General features: G+C 47.8%; 1 protein-coding gene across 2 annotated transcripts; it reads right to left on the bottom strand.

Moving 5' to 3' along the window:
• Positions 1-946: 946 nt before the first annotated feature.
• cgnb (cingulin b) lies at positions 947-14,818 on the bottom strand. 2 transcript variants are annotated; one of them, XM_047019308.1, is made up of 21 exons: positions 14,632-14,818; positions 10,551-11,715; positions 9,967-10,067; positions 9,806-9,869; positions 8,191-8,306; positions 7,925-8,057; positions 7,598-7,810; positions 7,179-7,327; positions 6,601-6,627; positions 5,980-6,082; positions 5,590-5,790; positions 5,404-5,478; positions 5,010-5,255; positions 4,709-4,879; positions 4,444-4,605; positions 4,239-4,328; positions 4,041-4,124; positions 3,784-3,902; positions 3,375-3,483; positions 2,956-3,119; positions 947-2,410 (listed from the first exon to the last, which is right to left on the bottom strand). In XM_047019308.1, the coding sequence occupies exons 2-21, from the start codon at positions 11,688-11,690 to the stop codon at positions 2,275-2,277; spliced, it is 3,603 nt and encodes a 1,200-aa protein (XP_046875264.1). In that variant the 5' UTR covers positions 11,691-11,715; positions 14,632-14,818; the 3' UTR covers positions 947-2,274. The 2 variants fall into 2 exon arrangements, with proteins under 2 accessions (XP_046875264.1, XP_046875265.1); XM_047019309.1 differs by lacking the exon at positions 6,601-6,627.
• Positions 14,819-15,217: the final 399 nt, after the last annotated feature.

The raw sequence follows: 15,217 nt of genomic DNA, 5'->3' as shown, positions 1-15,217 counted from the left end.
AATGTCTCAGAGGGATTCCCAGATACCCATAACACTGCACCCAAAACAACCTAAAACTCTCGAGGAAGACAATGGACAGGAGTCATTCAGGCAGAGGAACCATGAGGTCGAGGGACACTGAAAAGGAAAGATGAGAGAGGGACATGGAAACAGAGACACACACACACCACACACACAAACATAGTGTAGTTGACTTGGCCAGATAAGGCGGACTGCTGGGAGTAAAGCAGGGAAGCCTGGATAAAGAGGAGCCAGACAGAGGATAATGACCTGATGTCTCCTGTAATTACAGTAAACTAACAGGGGGATTAAGGGCTAGCAAGCTATCTTTGCAGGGGAATGCTGCCAGCTCAGTAATTACAGTCTCTTGCAGGGCCGCGATCACTGCAGTCCACACATCAACAGGAGAGAGAATAGGATATGTATGATCATTATTATGACATGCAAAACAATAGGAGGAATTCAGATAAATAATTTAGATTTAAGAGAATTAAGTGATGTTGAGTGTTCCTTCAGTGAAACATTGGGGAGTTTGTACATGTTTAATTGGGGTGAAATGGAGAAGAGAGGCGGTTTCATGAGCGTGGTTACCGTAGAAAAAGCTCTGTTCAGATACTTGCAGCAATTTCATGGAGTGCCCAGAGCATAGCATAGCATTGGCGTGATGTCATAGAAAGCTCACCATCTACAGTGGCATGGGGTCAAGGTTCGTGGGACTGTGGCTATGTAATGAGGAAGTTGGACTATTTGCTATTATCAAAGAGTGTAGAAGATATGTTATTTGCTATTATACAGGATCTCTGCCTCTGATTGGTTTGGTAAATTTCTTCCTTTCACTTTATGGATGAATACATCATCCCTGTCCTGCACAGAATCATACTGACTCAAATGTTAGTGGGTGAAATAGTCTGAGATACAATGTAAAACATAAAACAACCCATTCATCTGTATGTACAAAGTCTAAAATGTATTTGAGATAGCAAAGTGTCAACATTCTAGAAAAGCATACAGAATTATGCAGTACATATCAAATATACCATATATCGACCATATAAACATACAATTTTCATCTTTAGAATACCAAGAATATTTAGCTTCACAAAGACATTTTAAACAGAAAAGTAGGTACAGTTTGCGACAATTCACTTGTTTGTAAGAAAAAAGTTATAATCGAAAAGGCAGTTGCAAGGAGAGAAAATGACACGCAATTTCAAGTCTAACCTTGGGATTCAAAGTCAAAGAAATGTATAATCAACACAAAAATAATTTGCAGCAGCAAAGTACAACAATGAACACAAACAACCATAACTACAACTTCATTTCATAACAGGTAACAGTAAAACCTTAAGGCATTTCAGTAGAGGCTGCAAAAATTCCAAAACAGCCTGGGGTTTGAGGGTATGGACAGAAATAGAAAGAATAATGTTTCTATAGCTGAGAGCTTCCCTTAGAGGGTAAACAAACTGTAAACCTGACTGACCTGAATATCTGGTGTTTAAGTTAAACCAGAAACCTTTGGGCCTTCCTGTAAGCTGCCCTAAATCAAATGCTGAGGTACCACAAAAATAATTAACTTGACTTCAGATAAAAAGGTATCCCATCACCAAAGTAACATAGAAGACATGCTACAAACAGAAAGGGTACAGCAGTATCATGTATCGCAGTCATGTCGTGCCTGGAACTTAACACAACAACATTGAACATAAAACCGCAGTGCTTTAGAACATTAAGGACAAACATGCTTGTTGCCTTTTGGATTTACAACAGTAGAGTTGGAAAAACGTGCAAAAGTTGTGAAAACTGCAAAAATCCACATTAACAACTTCAAACAACTATAAAAGTAATTTATTGTTGTATTAATGTTCTGCATCAGTAAATGTTGGAGTAATAATTCAGTAATACACAGTAATAAGCATTCTGAAAAACACATCAAGAAGAACAGTAAAACCCTGTCACTCCAAGTAGATCGATACGCTTCCCTTGTGATACGGAACATTCATGAAATCAGCACACTTATCACAGCAGAAGGTTCCAGGATGAAGTGCCAGAATGCTACTCTGTACTGGCAGAATGCCTGGTTTTGAAACAGCCAGCTTTATAATAGCTCCTCTAGAACATTTGTATTTTGGCTGCAAGGCAGTCATGTAGTGCTTGGCATCTATGCTTATCATTAACCCCTAAGAACTTCTCGTTCTGACAATCCAAGGCTGAAACACTTTGTTGAAAATACACTTGTTTCCCCTTCTTTTCTCTCCCCCTCCCCTTCCTCGTACTCTAGCAGTTGGTTGTCTGCAGTTGTGCCTCACTGAGGATGGAAGCGATGCTGTTGGTGTCGTAAAAGCCGTCCTCGTCCTCCGAGCTGAGGTTGGATGAGCCCAGGACCGGGCGACGTGCCTGCTGCCCCTTCCTCCTGCAGGAAACAGCATCAACACACCACTGAATCTGGAGTCAGGTGGCTGAGCGGTTAGGGAATTGGGCTAGTAATCTGAGGGTTGCCGGTTCTATTCCCGGCCGTGCCAAAGGATGTTGTGTCCTTGGGCAAGGCACTTTACAGTACTTGCTTTGGGGGAATGTCCCTGTACTTACTGTAAGTCGCTTTGGTTAAGAGCGTCTGCTAAATGACTAAATGTAAATGAATCTGGAGCGTTTAACCAAAGCATAGCTGTGCAGAGTAGGCATACCGGCAAGTGCTGGTGAGAGAATGCCTCAGATACTGTGCTTCAGATCAAATGTTTGTTTTTTTTACTGCAGGAGTTTCAGAAAAACTTAAGACATTCAGTGAGTGATAGAAGAGCACCACCTGCTGGATCTGAGAGGTTTCACATTCAGCCTTTAGGAAATACAGAGTGGGAGTGATCCAAGAGGAATGGATACTACAGCAGTAATAACAAGTATAAGTGGCAGAGTCATGCCCTGCATGTGCCAGAGCCACGTCCTGTCTTATGGGAGTCTTACTTGAGCTCAGCCTCCAGGGTGGAGATCTTCGCCTGCTGAGTGTCCTGTAGCTCCTGCTGCTCCTCCAGCTCCCTCAGAACCTTCCGGCGCACCCCCTCCAGACGCTCCACCTCGCTCTCGCTCTCGTCCACCTGCCTCTTCAGGGCCTTCACACGCAGCGCCAGCTGGGATGAAAGCAAGACAGGTGAGGGTTTAATGGGGGGGGGGGGGGGGGCAACCGAATGTTCAGGATGGCTTTGAGAGGACGAAGAACTTTGGATGAGCTAGATGAGCTAGATGACTTTGTGAGAAGGGAAGACGGTGTGTTCCATGAGGAGAGGTTGGAGAGTGGTCGGGGGAAGGATAACACACGGGACCAAATGCAGCCAGGTGGAGGTGGAGAGATGCCGCTCAGATGATGTGAGGCTAGCACGTTGTACCTGATCTCTCTGCTCGGCGTGCGTGTTCCTCTCCTGGTCCAGAGTGATGTTCAGGTCCTTCAGCTTCCTCTCCATTCTCCTTTGGGAGGCCTGGATACTGCCCTTCTCCCTGACAAGTCAGAGTTATAGTGCATGTCACTACGAGTTGCGGAGCTTGTTCAAAAGGGCAGGGCTCCTTTAAGAGAGCACGGATATTAATAGGATTAGTTTCAAGCAGAAGACAATTAGTGACTGTGCACATCAGACCAGCGGATGAGCTCATCTTTAACAGAGCTAGCGTGTAATGCAATATCTACACAAATGATCTAAAAAGTATGCATGGATAAAATACCCCGACACACAACAGTTTGGGTTATCACATGTGCACGCTCTGCCCAGTAGTTTAGCATGCGTGCTCGTGTGTGCGCACCTCTCCTCGCTGCGAAGCCTCTCCTCCAGCTCCTGGACTTTGCCCTCCAGCAGTGAGATTCCAGCCGGAAGTCGAGACTGGCCCTCCATGTCAGCCACGCGAGACTTCAGGTCCTTCACCTGACAGAGAAACGCAAGAAATGACTCAGGCCGGATCATAACCCAGGCCCCTGCGGAAAGGCCTCAGCCTACATTGCACAGGCGCTTGACAGGTGAGATACCAGGGCACCCGTAAGGTGTCTCTCTCATGGCGGGTACCTGTCTCTCCATGGAACTCTTGTCCATCTCCAGGTCATGTCTAGAGGATCGCTCCTGCAACAGGTCTGCACGGAGCTGGTCGACCTGTGAGAGGAAGGGGAGGACAGAGAAGCGTTACCTAACGGCCGTCTGAGCGGAGTCTTGTTTTCAAGTGACGTTGCAGACACATGGCCCCCCCGTGTGTTCACACAGCTCTACCTGCTCTCTGCTGCGTGTGACTCGGTCGTTGAGAAGCTCCACGCTGCTCTTCTCCTCGTCCAGCTCAATCTCCATCGTCTTCACTTTGTCCTGACACACAAAACAGAAAGTGAGGAATCCTATATTTTCGAGAAGTCCTCTCATACCACTGACCCAATGAGACCTCGTTTTCCACCGGAACCTTGCGACCCCTGCGTGCCCTCACCTCCAGAGCTCTGATCTCCCTGCCTCGGTCGGTGTGGGAGCTTCTCTCCGACTCCAGCTCGCTCTCCAGGTGCTTGAGGCGGCTGCTCAGTAGGTCTCTCTCCAGCTGAGCGCCGTCTCTCTCCTCTGCACACGCCAGCAGATCCTTCTTGAGACGGGACGCCTGCAGGAACAAGGTCCAAACACGCTCAAAGCCACTCAGAAGTCTTCCCTCCTCCTCCTCTCTCTTTTCTTTCGGCCCCTCACCCCTTCCGTCCTTCCCTCACCTCCTCCTGCAGGCTCTTCTGGGCGGCCTGGGCCCTCTGCAGCTCAGCCAGCCTGTCTTTGCTGTTGCGCTGGGCGTCCAGCAGGTCCCTTCTGGAGCGCTCGCGGTAGTCGTCCAGCTGGCTCTGCAGCGTCTGCAACGACTGGCGCGAGTCCCCCATCATCATCTCCATCTGGGAAGGGGTGGGTGGGGGGGGGAGGAGAGGATGGATGGATTATTGACAACCTCAAAAGAGCATAACTGTGCCCACCACACTCTCTCCATTCCTGCCACTCCCCATCTCTCTTAAGACGCACACGCACCTCCTTGTTGATTTTCTCCAAAGCCCTGTCCAGTAGCCTCTTCTGCTCCTCCAGGTCACTTTTGCCCCTCTTCAGCACCTCCCTCTCCAGGTCCCTCTCCTCCAGGCGCCGGCTCAGCTCCTCCTTCTCCTTGCCCGCGCGAGAGGCTGCTCGCCTGGCCTCCTCCAGCTGGGACTTCAGCGAGCGGTTCTCATCCTCCAGGGCCTGCTCGGTGTCTGAGCTCAGGGGGACGCTGGAGTGGAGACGCTGTGGAAGGACACAGAACACCAAGAGTGACTTCATCAGGCAATTTAGTTGAATAAAAAGTTGTTTTCATGTCTGAAACGTCTGGTTTTCTATGTGTCAGAGCACCTGCCCTGTGTGTACATGAGTCTCTCCATTTAATGCGTTGTACCATGCGGGCTAGTCTCTCCCTGAGACGCGTGTTGGTTTCCTCCAGGTTGGTCTCTTTGGTGCTCTCCTGATCCAGCTGTGAAAGTGGGAAAGGGGGGGGGGGGGGGGGGGGGGGGGTTGTGTGAAAACCCTTCAATCAAAACACATTCAACCAATCATAGACAGGATAAGGACACTGATGTTTCACCTCCTTTGTTTTCTCCAGTGCCTTCTGGAGCTCATCCCTGTCTCTCTGTGATTGGTCCTTCAGTCTATCAATCTCGGCGCTCAGTCTGGCCTCCTTCTCTTCGCTGGCTGCCCTAAACGCTCTCAGCTCCTCCTCCTTCTTCGACTCAACTCTTTGTCTGTCGAGCTCTGAGCGAGTCTGCTTAATATCGTCATGGCGACGCTGAGGGTTTTTAAAAAAAAGTAATCAGAACGGATGAATTAAGTGTATGTGGAGAGGAATGTTCGTGAGGGAACATAATGAATGTGAGTGTGTGTGTGTGTGTGAGTGTGTGTTTGCTTCAGCGTGAGGGAGAAATTCAAGAATTCTTAAACCAGTTTCTTTGTGAAATGCTTTGTAAGCAAGCGTTACCGGTGAGTCTGTGTCATCTAGCACAGGTGTCTTCTTCATGGACATCTGAAGCTTCTTCAGCTCCTCCTCAAACTCATCCTTTTCCAGGCGAGCTCTCAGGAGACTAGACAAAGAAAACAGACAGTGAATAATTAACACCACACCCGGTGTAAACAATAACACGCACACACTAGGGCTATGGAGCATCACAAACAAACACAAAGTAAGTTCTACTTTCAGACACCTGAAAAGTGTTTTTTGAACCTGAATGAAAATCACTGACTCAATAAGGATTTATATTGATCAGTGTTCGAGTTAATCACAGATACCGTGTTGATCAGATACCTGATTGTCACAATGCACGAATGCAAAGTTGACTTGAAGTTGAATCATCATTCATCATGTTAAACTTGATTGAAATGAAGTAAGATGAACTAAATCGATTGATTCATAAATCTCAACTGATCGGTTGCTCATTGGATTGTAGAACAAAGACCTGAATGGTCAGAACTGACAGATCAGCCAAATGTCACTTGGGATGCACGCAGGAGGGTTGCACATCTCAAGTGAACATTTGGCTCTGACACAAAGCTAGTCTACCGTACTCAGATCAAACAGAGTGAGTTTGAGCTTCTCCCTCACATGCATGTCGCGCTCTCCAGTCTCTTCCTGCCCAACACAAAAGTCAAGGAGGAAAAAAAACAAAAAAGAGGAAAAAACAGTGACCGTGTTAAAGTGAAGCAAATAGTGGAAAAAGTCAACATTTTCAAGCCTGAAATACCTTTACCAGGTCAAAATGACCTGGTAAAGGTATTTTCCTTTGACTTCAATTTTCCTTTGACTTCAGGATTTGAACTTAGACATACATCTTACCAATACGTGCACAAGGACGTTCTCAGAAATGGAGTCGATACCACAATGCAAACACTTGACCATGTAGAGAGGTTATGTAAAAAAAAATAAAAAAACACAGATAGGACTTATCTTAAAACTGGAGACTAATCTGTTTTTGCTGACTGGCCCACTTGACATAGTTGTGGCATAACAACAGTGTGCCCTGTTCTCCAACCATGCGTTCTGTTTGACTAAGGTAGTCAAGCTTCACATACAACACAGAGGGGCGGGGGGGGGGGGGGGGGGGGGGGGGGGGGGTGGTGAACACCACCACGTCAGGTGGTGTTCATCGTGAGCGTGGCTGCTAGCTGGAGGGACACACTCACTCTTGTTTGCTGTTTTGGAGTTCCTCTGTGGCAGTGTCCAGCTGGGACCTCCACAAGCCCTCTTGGTCTCGACAGCTCTCGAGCTCCTCCTCCAGGCTGAACATGGACTCGTTCACCTTCTGCCTCTCCTCTTCAATCTGCTGCTGCGACTGACACACGGGAAGAGACCATTGAGGGGATAGGGTTGAAGACCTGTGCATACATGGTACCTTAAACGATCCCAGAGTACCCAGGTGTAAAGTATGTGTGGTGACTGTGCTCAAGCATGTACCTTGTCTGTCCAGCTATTTCAATGTTTACCCCAGTCTATACCCTCACTGTGACAGTGGTCATTGGACATCTGAAAACCAGCTCAGCTTGAACCAGCTCATGCTTGTCCTTCCTCCCTGCCGCCCCTCTTCCTAGACCTCTGCATCTACCTGCGACACCTGCTCCATGGTGGAGTGGAGGGTCTCCATGTCCCGGTGGTACTGCTCTCTGAGGACCTCCATCTCTTTGTCGTGAGACTCCACCTCGTCCTTGAGCGCCCCCTTCAGGGCGGTCAGCTCCCTCTCGCGCTGGTGCAGCTGCTCCTCCTGCCGCTGGCGCAGCATGGCCGCCTCCGCCAGCTCCGCCTTCAGCATCATCACATCCTGCGGACAAACCAGGGGGGGAGGAGGAGTTCACGTAAGAAGGGGCAGTGCTCATTATTTACAGTTCCGAGTCTGTGGGTGTGGGTGTGGGTGTGTGTGTGTGTGTGTGTGTACCGTCTGCAGTGAAACAGTGTGTGGAGAGTTCTCCGAGATTCCCCTCAGCTCTTCCTGAAGCTCCGCCAGTTGGTCTTCATGCTGACGGACCCGAGACTCCGCCTCCTCCTTGGCCATCCGTAGCTGGGTCAACCTTTGGGAGGAGCCAATCCATAATCAATTACTAATCAATATACTCATCAAGCAGCGGATTTAAAAGACACACCAAAAACGATCTGCCAAAGTGAAGGGGCTTGACTAGTGTTTGATCAAAGGGGAGTCCTTACTCTTCCTGGGCCTCCAGCAGTTCAGTTTGTTTGCTGTCTAGTTGTGTCTGCAGCTGGGTGTTGCCATGAAGACAGTCCTCCAGATCCTTCTTTAGGTTTCTTTCAACTCCTGATGGCTGAGAGCACACACACACATCAGCACAAATATAACACAGCAAACTGTAGACCTATATTGTCTCCTCCTCAGGTACAGTATGTACTGTACAGTATCATCCAAACTAAGTTGTCCAATGAGGAAAAAATCCTGGCTTTCCATGCAGCCATCAAAGCTACTGATAACAGGACTAAACAATCTCAAATTCTTTCCAGTGGCTACAGTAGCTCATTTGTTTAGCAGGCAGGACACAGTGTGTGAATCAACCCATTTTTCATACTTCAGAGTACCACCGTCCTTCCACACAAGCAACTCCATTTTTAACGTTTTTCAAAGAGTAAAGCTGAAGCGTGCCTTATCCACCGCCTACACCAGAGCTGCACTGTTTGTCAGGACCGCTAATCCCTGAATAGACCAGCAGCAGCAATAGCTGGATATGAAACCCTCCCACACACTCATTCTACAGAGTTTAGATGGGGGGGGGGGGGGAGAGAATAGAGAGAGAGAGAGACCGAGAGAGAGAGAGAGGTCAGCCCTGAGAATCTGTCATTCCTCTTGTTCGGGGTATTAGACTTTGATTATCGAGTGCATTGGAAGAGATTCTTGTAGCTTTAATGAAAGTGTGATAATAGGCAACACATACACATACCCACACAACCTCATGCACAACCGCACTAGCTAGCCCTCACCAGGAGAACCAGGAAATAATAAAAAAACAGTCCACTGGTACAAATGAGGACTGAAAAACAAACCCTCTTCCTTATCACAGGATACTCAGCTCTCAGTAGATGGCTTTGTCCTCCACCACTCCTAAAATGACCCCTCATTAGGGGGGGGGCAGTAACTGGGGCCTAGGTAAGACGGACACGCCCCACGTTGCTATGGACACCACAGAACACATGACCCCACAGAGGGACACTCCAGCTAGCCAACCACCACCTGGTGCCGGGTTCCAGTCCAATTCAATTATTGATGTGTTTCAAAGAGCGGGACTCCTAATGCACTGCCCCTTATCATCTTCCCTCTGCGGGTGCAGGGTTGCTAAGAGACCACAGGGATGATTTGAATGCAGGAATAACAGGCATAGATACAAACCCAGTGAGAGTTACGTCATAAGAGTTCATACTCAGGAGGTTAAACAAAAACATACAGTGTAATTACATGCTACACACGCATGCATGAATATTGATGCATGCACAAAAAAACGATTGTAATTAGCATTAGAGGACACCAAGGCTACCACGACTAAGACTATTCATACAAGAAATACTGTACAAAGAACATAAAGTGACAAACGGGAGCTTAGTCTGTCCAGCAATGCTGAGATCCTGCCAAAACTAGGCCGATCATTTGAAATTCTCTGCACGACACTTAATCTTCACATTTTTCCTCAGTTAACATGGGCGTGGAGACAGACAAGCTTACTGGCAGACCAAAGAGTGCATCCCTTTCACACACAGGCCCCTACATCCTCACATAGTGTCAAGACAAACACACAGACATCCATCCACTCACTTATACCTTGGCATGGTTTGGTGTGTCATTGACACGGTTGACTTTTCGATGGATGGACAGGTCACTGGGCCTGGTGCAAAAACAAAGGTGTCGAGAGTAGTGCCTGATTAGATGGGCTGCGATGTGGCCTGATGGGAAGGATTTGACTGCCTCACTCTCTCACGTACCCTTCCTTCAGGAGGGAGGGGATGGCCTGCTGTGTCAGTGCTTCCTCTCCGTTGATGACCTCTGCGCTTCGACCCCGCTCCCTCAGAGGGGGGGGCATCCCCTTTAATTTGAGAGAGAGAGAGACACAGAGACAGAGAGACAAAGAGACAGAGAGAGAGAGACAGAGAGACAGAGAGACAGAGAGAGAGAGACACAGAGACACAGAGACAGAGAGAGAGAGAGAGAGAGAGAGAGAGAGAGAGAGAGAGAGAGAGAGAGAGAGAGAGAGAGAGACAGAGAGACAGAGAGACAGAGAGAGAGAGACAGAGAGACAGAGAGACAGAGACAGAGAGACAGAGAGACAGAGACACAGAGACAGAGAGACACAGAGACACAGAGACACAGAGACACAGAGACAGAGAGAGAGAGACACAGAGACAGAGAGACAGAGAGACAGAGAGACAGAGAGACAGAGACAGAGAGAGTGAGTGAGTGTGTGGGGGGTAAACATGGCATCCCATAACCAGGGTTCAGATAACATGAATGATCATTACCAGCACAGGTAGAAAAAAACATGTCAGTCACAAATAGCCATTTTTCTCACAGGTTTCTTGGGTGGAATGGCTGGAGGAATGTCCTTGGCAGCAAACTTCCCAGGTGTCTTGTTGATGCTCGCTGGCTTGGAGGCAGAGAGAGCTGTCCCCTTGGCAATGGAGATGGGGCTCTTTCCTAGACTACCGTGACGAGGGGTGGAAGAGGTGGAGGAAGGTGTGAGCGAGGAGGCGTAGGGGTTGGGAGTAGCAGTCGGGGGAGGAGTCACAGAGTCTTCAGGCGCGTTCTTCCGGGCATCCAGACTTCGAGAGCGCCTGCGTTCGTCGAACCTGAGCCGCTGTCTGGCTCCGGTGCGCCCCCTGGTCTGCACGCCGGGACTGCTGCTGTTAAACTTGCTGATGAGCTTGTTGATGGGAGCCAGGGAGTTGGTGTCTATGGCGGCCACAGGCTCCTCCTCCTCAAACGGCACTGGTGGAGGGGGTTCTGGGAAGGTCTCCGGGGGTGAATCAAGCTTTTTCCCGCTGTGTCTGCCAAGTGACCCAGTAAGCCCCACCCCATTCTTAGGATCTCTGGACCCCACCCCTTTGAGACCAACAGGCTTCAGCCCCGCCTCGTTAAAGAAATCTTCGTCCTGACTGGGCCAGCTGCTGTCCTTTTCTACTCCATTGGTCGGTTTCGGATGGGGGTCCATCTTCGCTCTGTCTGCTCGTCCCTCCCTCCCTGTCCCGCCCTCCCCCTGAGTCCCTGCCTGACCGTCCCCTGGGGGTCTCCTAAAGGGGCTCCCAAAGGCCTCCTGCTCTTCTGTCGGGGAGGCTGAGGAGACTGGGGAGCTGGCTGGCTGTTCAGGTTTGTAAGGGTTTGGTATTTCTCCAGGGTCCTTCCCTCTAGGCAGGCTACTGTAGGGGGAAGCAAGCGCTGAGCTTGGGGGCTTAGGCTGCACCTGGGGGGGATCGGTCTTCAGCTGGACCCCATACGAGTCTCCTTTGTCCCCATCCTTCAGGACCACGTAGGGCTGCCCGGATATGCCCTGCACTCGAACCGCAACGCCATACTTGTTGGAAGGGGGCGTTGCGTTATTGCGACCCCTGGTCTTTTCCGGGTAGCCCCCGCCAGTGTCGTGGAGGTCTTTGATGAAGCGGATCTGAACACCGTAGTCCACAGGGGGCTTCCTGTCCGAGGAGAGAGCGCTCATGTCGACTTCCTGAGCTGTGAGAGACCTGCACAAAGAGAGGGATGAGAGATATTCAAATGGGTTCCAAGAATAGCACCTTCCTGAAAACAAGCTACTTAGTTTTTCAGTTTCTTTGACAAAAGATTATAAAAATAGGAAGTGGATTATTTTTTCCCCTATTGATCTCTATTCTTCCTGTTCTCCTTCTGAGGCCATGAATCTTAAGGGGTACACAGTCTTTCTAGATCTAACAAAGAACTGTTTCTGACTCACAGTTCTTCATATTTACTTACTCCCTCCACTGTTGTTTGTCAAGCTCTCTCTCTCCCTCTCTAAAGGATGTGCCCATTGCTTTTGTACATCACAAATTCCCAGATAGCATTTGCATGTTGCTGGTTTTTTAGTATACACCTGTCTCTCTCAAATGCCACCCTTGCATATAGCCTCCATCATTGCCATGACAACACTGACTAACTATCCGAGATCTCATTGGCTTCGCCATTTGGTTCTTTCTACCTTTACTCTTTAATCACACACTTAGGCATACAGAGACGTACCATCTACATGACATACTGTGATGATAGCTTATCTAACTCATTCACTTTCCTAGAACTCCATTGGATTATCTAAGAGCAGTGTGCTCTCTATTCATCTCGAGACAATTGGGCCACTGGGACATTAAGGGTCTCTTTATTCTGCTTTAGACCTACTTTTGGCTGTGAGGGAGAGAGAGACACACACAAAGAGTGAGAGAGAAAGACATAGAGGGAGGAACTTGTTATCTATGTGTGTCAGTTTGTCAATGGGGGTGGCAACACCTCAAGCCGCACCACTTCCAAGAACCTAAGATGCTTCCTTGACTTCTTCTGAGATTCTACCTTTTTAGTCAGCTGATCCATCCGTTTCTATTCTAAAAAGAAAGCTACTGAACGTGTTCTGTTTGAAAAAGATTTTGTTGACCACCATCAATCAATTTAGATCAAATGAAACACATAAAACAACCAATGACCCTGTGTGTGGAAACAGAGAACCCTCCCATGTCCCTCTCCAGACGTGGCCTTGCTAAGATAGCTGGAAAGAGGTGGATACTCTTCCCCATTGTCCAGGCCCCTTGGACCATGAAACACTCTGGGTATGCTAGGAATGGGCCCTGCTTCTCCCAGTCCACAGCAATGTCTCCCTAAGCTCTCCTGTTCACCAGACTCACTCAGGTGGACACTTGTTTGCTTTCACACACCTGCACGCGGCAGTCCCTCTGTCCAAGCATGGCTCTTTAGTGTTCATTTTGGGGTGATAAAAGTTGCCTTTCCTAACCTCAACCCTTGCGGCACAGTGTCGGCTGAGTTGATAACCTGGAGGTGATTAATCAACAGCCAGGGTTAACTGACTACTAGGTTACACTGTAACAGGCTGAGCCCTGACCAGGCTTTAGGTTAGTAGATTAACCAAGTCAAAGGAAGTATTTGTCTTGTGAAAAAATTCCTAGAATTCCAGACATTCTCTTTATACTAAAAGTTCCGCGTGGTTTGCATTGGTTTAAGGGGCGGATTATGAGCAACTGTACAATTGGGGAGTTGGGGCATCGAATGTATTCAGTCTCACTTGAATCTGGAAGATGTCGTTAGACTCAACAGTGTTCAGCAGGTCTAGTAACTGCATTCCCATGTACTATGTCAGAAAACCCAAGACATAAAGATGCTTTCAAATCTGCTACTGCACGGCTATCAATGGTGTGCCAAAATCATAAACCCAGTCTCACACATAATAACAGCATCCTATCCCATGTTCCATATCTTACTCTCTCTGGCTCTCAAACAAAGCGCTCCTGTCACAAGGAGTTACTGTGTCAACAGACAGAGGAATGCCACCAAACAGGACTGCATGTCATCATCCTTCTCTTCTTCTCATGCCCCTCTAACTCTAACGCTCACCACCCTACAAGATGTCTGAAACATAGGAATATCTGTCATTAAAACAAATGCTTTCACAAACAAGGTTTGACCAACCTCAGAATGACAACGCAACACAGCGACACTTACATCTGTTTAGGAGGGTGTCTGTCATCTGTCTTAAGGTTAGGTTGTAATTGTTGAGTGTAGGTGTGTAAGGGATGGGGGGTAGGTCATATGCAAAACGAGCAATAAGGGGGTAGTTTATCATCAGAGGATCTGTTTTCCTGTAGTTTTCCTGTGCTTTAAATATGTGTGCCCCAAGGCATAGCTGTCAGGAAAGTTAAGCATTTTCAATAATCTATTTCTCTTTATACACACACACACACACACACACTACTAACTGTAGATGGATGCGAACACAAAGACATCAGGGTTTAGGCACGGTAAAATAGGCTTGGTCAACTGTATCCAGATTGTCCAAGACTTGGGATATAGCCTACATTTCATTTAACCCACAATGGTGTCAACTGAGGATGTTTAATATCGTTCAGATAGCCTACACTAGCAAAGACGGGTAACTAGCTGACACCCGACCTCATGAATTAATTGCGTCACACCCACCCAGCCGGTCAGTCGGTATCGGTTAAGCCGAAACCGGGGTGTTCATGTGGCTTGAGAACCACGAGTTGTTGTCATCGCACAGGAAAAACAGAACAGTATCAGTATGTCATACATCCGAACATGTAATGTTTGCGACGTTATTTTACTGTAACAGGGGTTGTGTTCCCATCCACACTGGAATGCGCATTAGACTAAATTACCCACGCTAACCTATCGTTCTACCATCTGGATTCAGGTTATTGTTGAGATCAGGGTATGCTGAGTGTAGTGTAGCGGCTGCCAACGCACCACAAAGCCACAGGTGTCCCAAAACATGCTCGATCAGCAAAAATCACCCAGCATACCCGATTCAATAATTCTCTACATAACACATCCTCCTCTACTTCGCTGAGTACAGCAAACAGTGAGCTGATAGGCTACACAGCTGTGCAAATACAAACGGACTGTACCTTCTAAAAACGAGAGTCCAAGTCCGTCGATGAGATATTTTAGAAAGCTGTCTTGTCTTGAGCCCCTTTGATTTTCCTGTGATACGTTTGGAATAGTTAAATAAAAAAGACGACTCACAATTCCCTTTGAGCAGACTAATTTCTACTGCTACTCGAGCAACCTGTTGCTAGTACGTCAGATAATAATCGTTTCGCCTTACTTACGCTATTGGCTGAGGACACATTGAAAGGCGGCGCCTCCTAGCCGTAGTACGCTGGTAAATACCAGTCGATCACTTTTCCCTAGCGCTCCCCAAATTATGCAGAGGCATTTTCTGTCAAAATCACATACATATGAATATGGTTGACAGTTTTTTTGTTGGGGGTGGGGGGTGCAAAATGAATTCCCGGGCCCATTGGTTTTCTTCATCATATCTGCTAGTCGCAGTGGACCTACTGTGGGCTACTTCATTAGTCATTGGGGAAGAATAGCTTAGTGATCCTTTAAAAGTGTTCTTATGTTAACCAAATCATGTCGTACTGTGCGTATTTTATTAACTGTGGCATTAATGTCTCAATGTGGAACACTAAGTGTAACTAAATATAA

The sequence above is a fragment of the Hypomesus transpacificus genome, chromosome 4, assembly GCF_021917145.1.
Source record: "Hypomesus transpacificus isolate Combined female chromosome 4, fHypTra1, whole genome shotgun sequence".
Taxonomy (NCBI): Eukaryota; Metazoa; Chordata; class Actinopteri; order Osmeriformes; family Osmeridae; genus Hypomesus; species Hypomesus transpacificus.
This window is presented reverse-complemented; position numbering and strand designations above follow the sequence as displayed.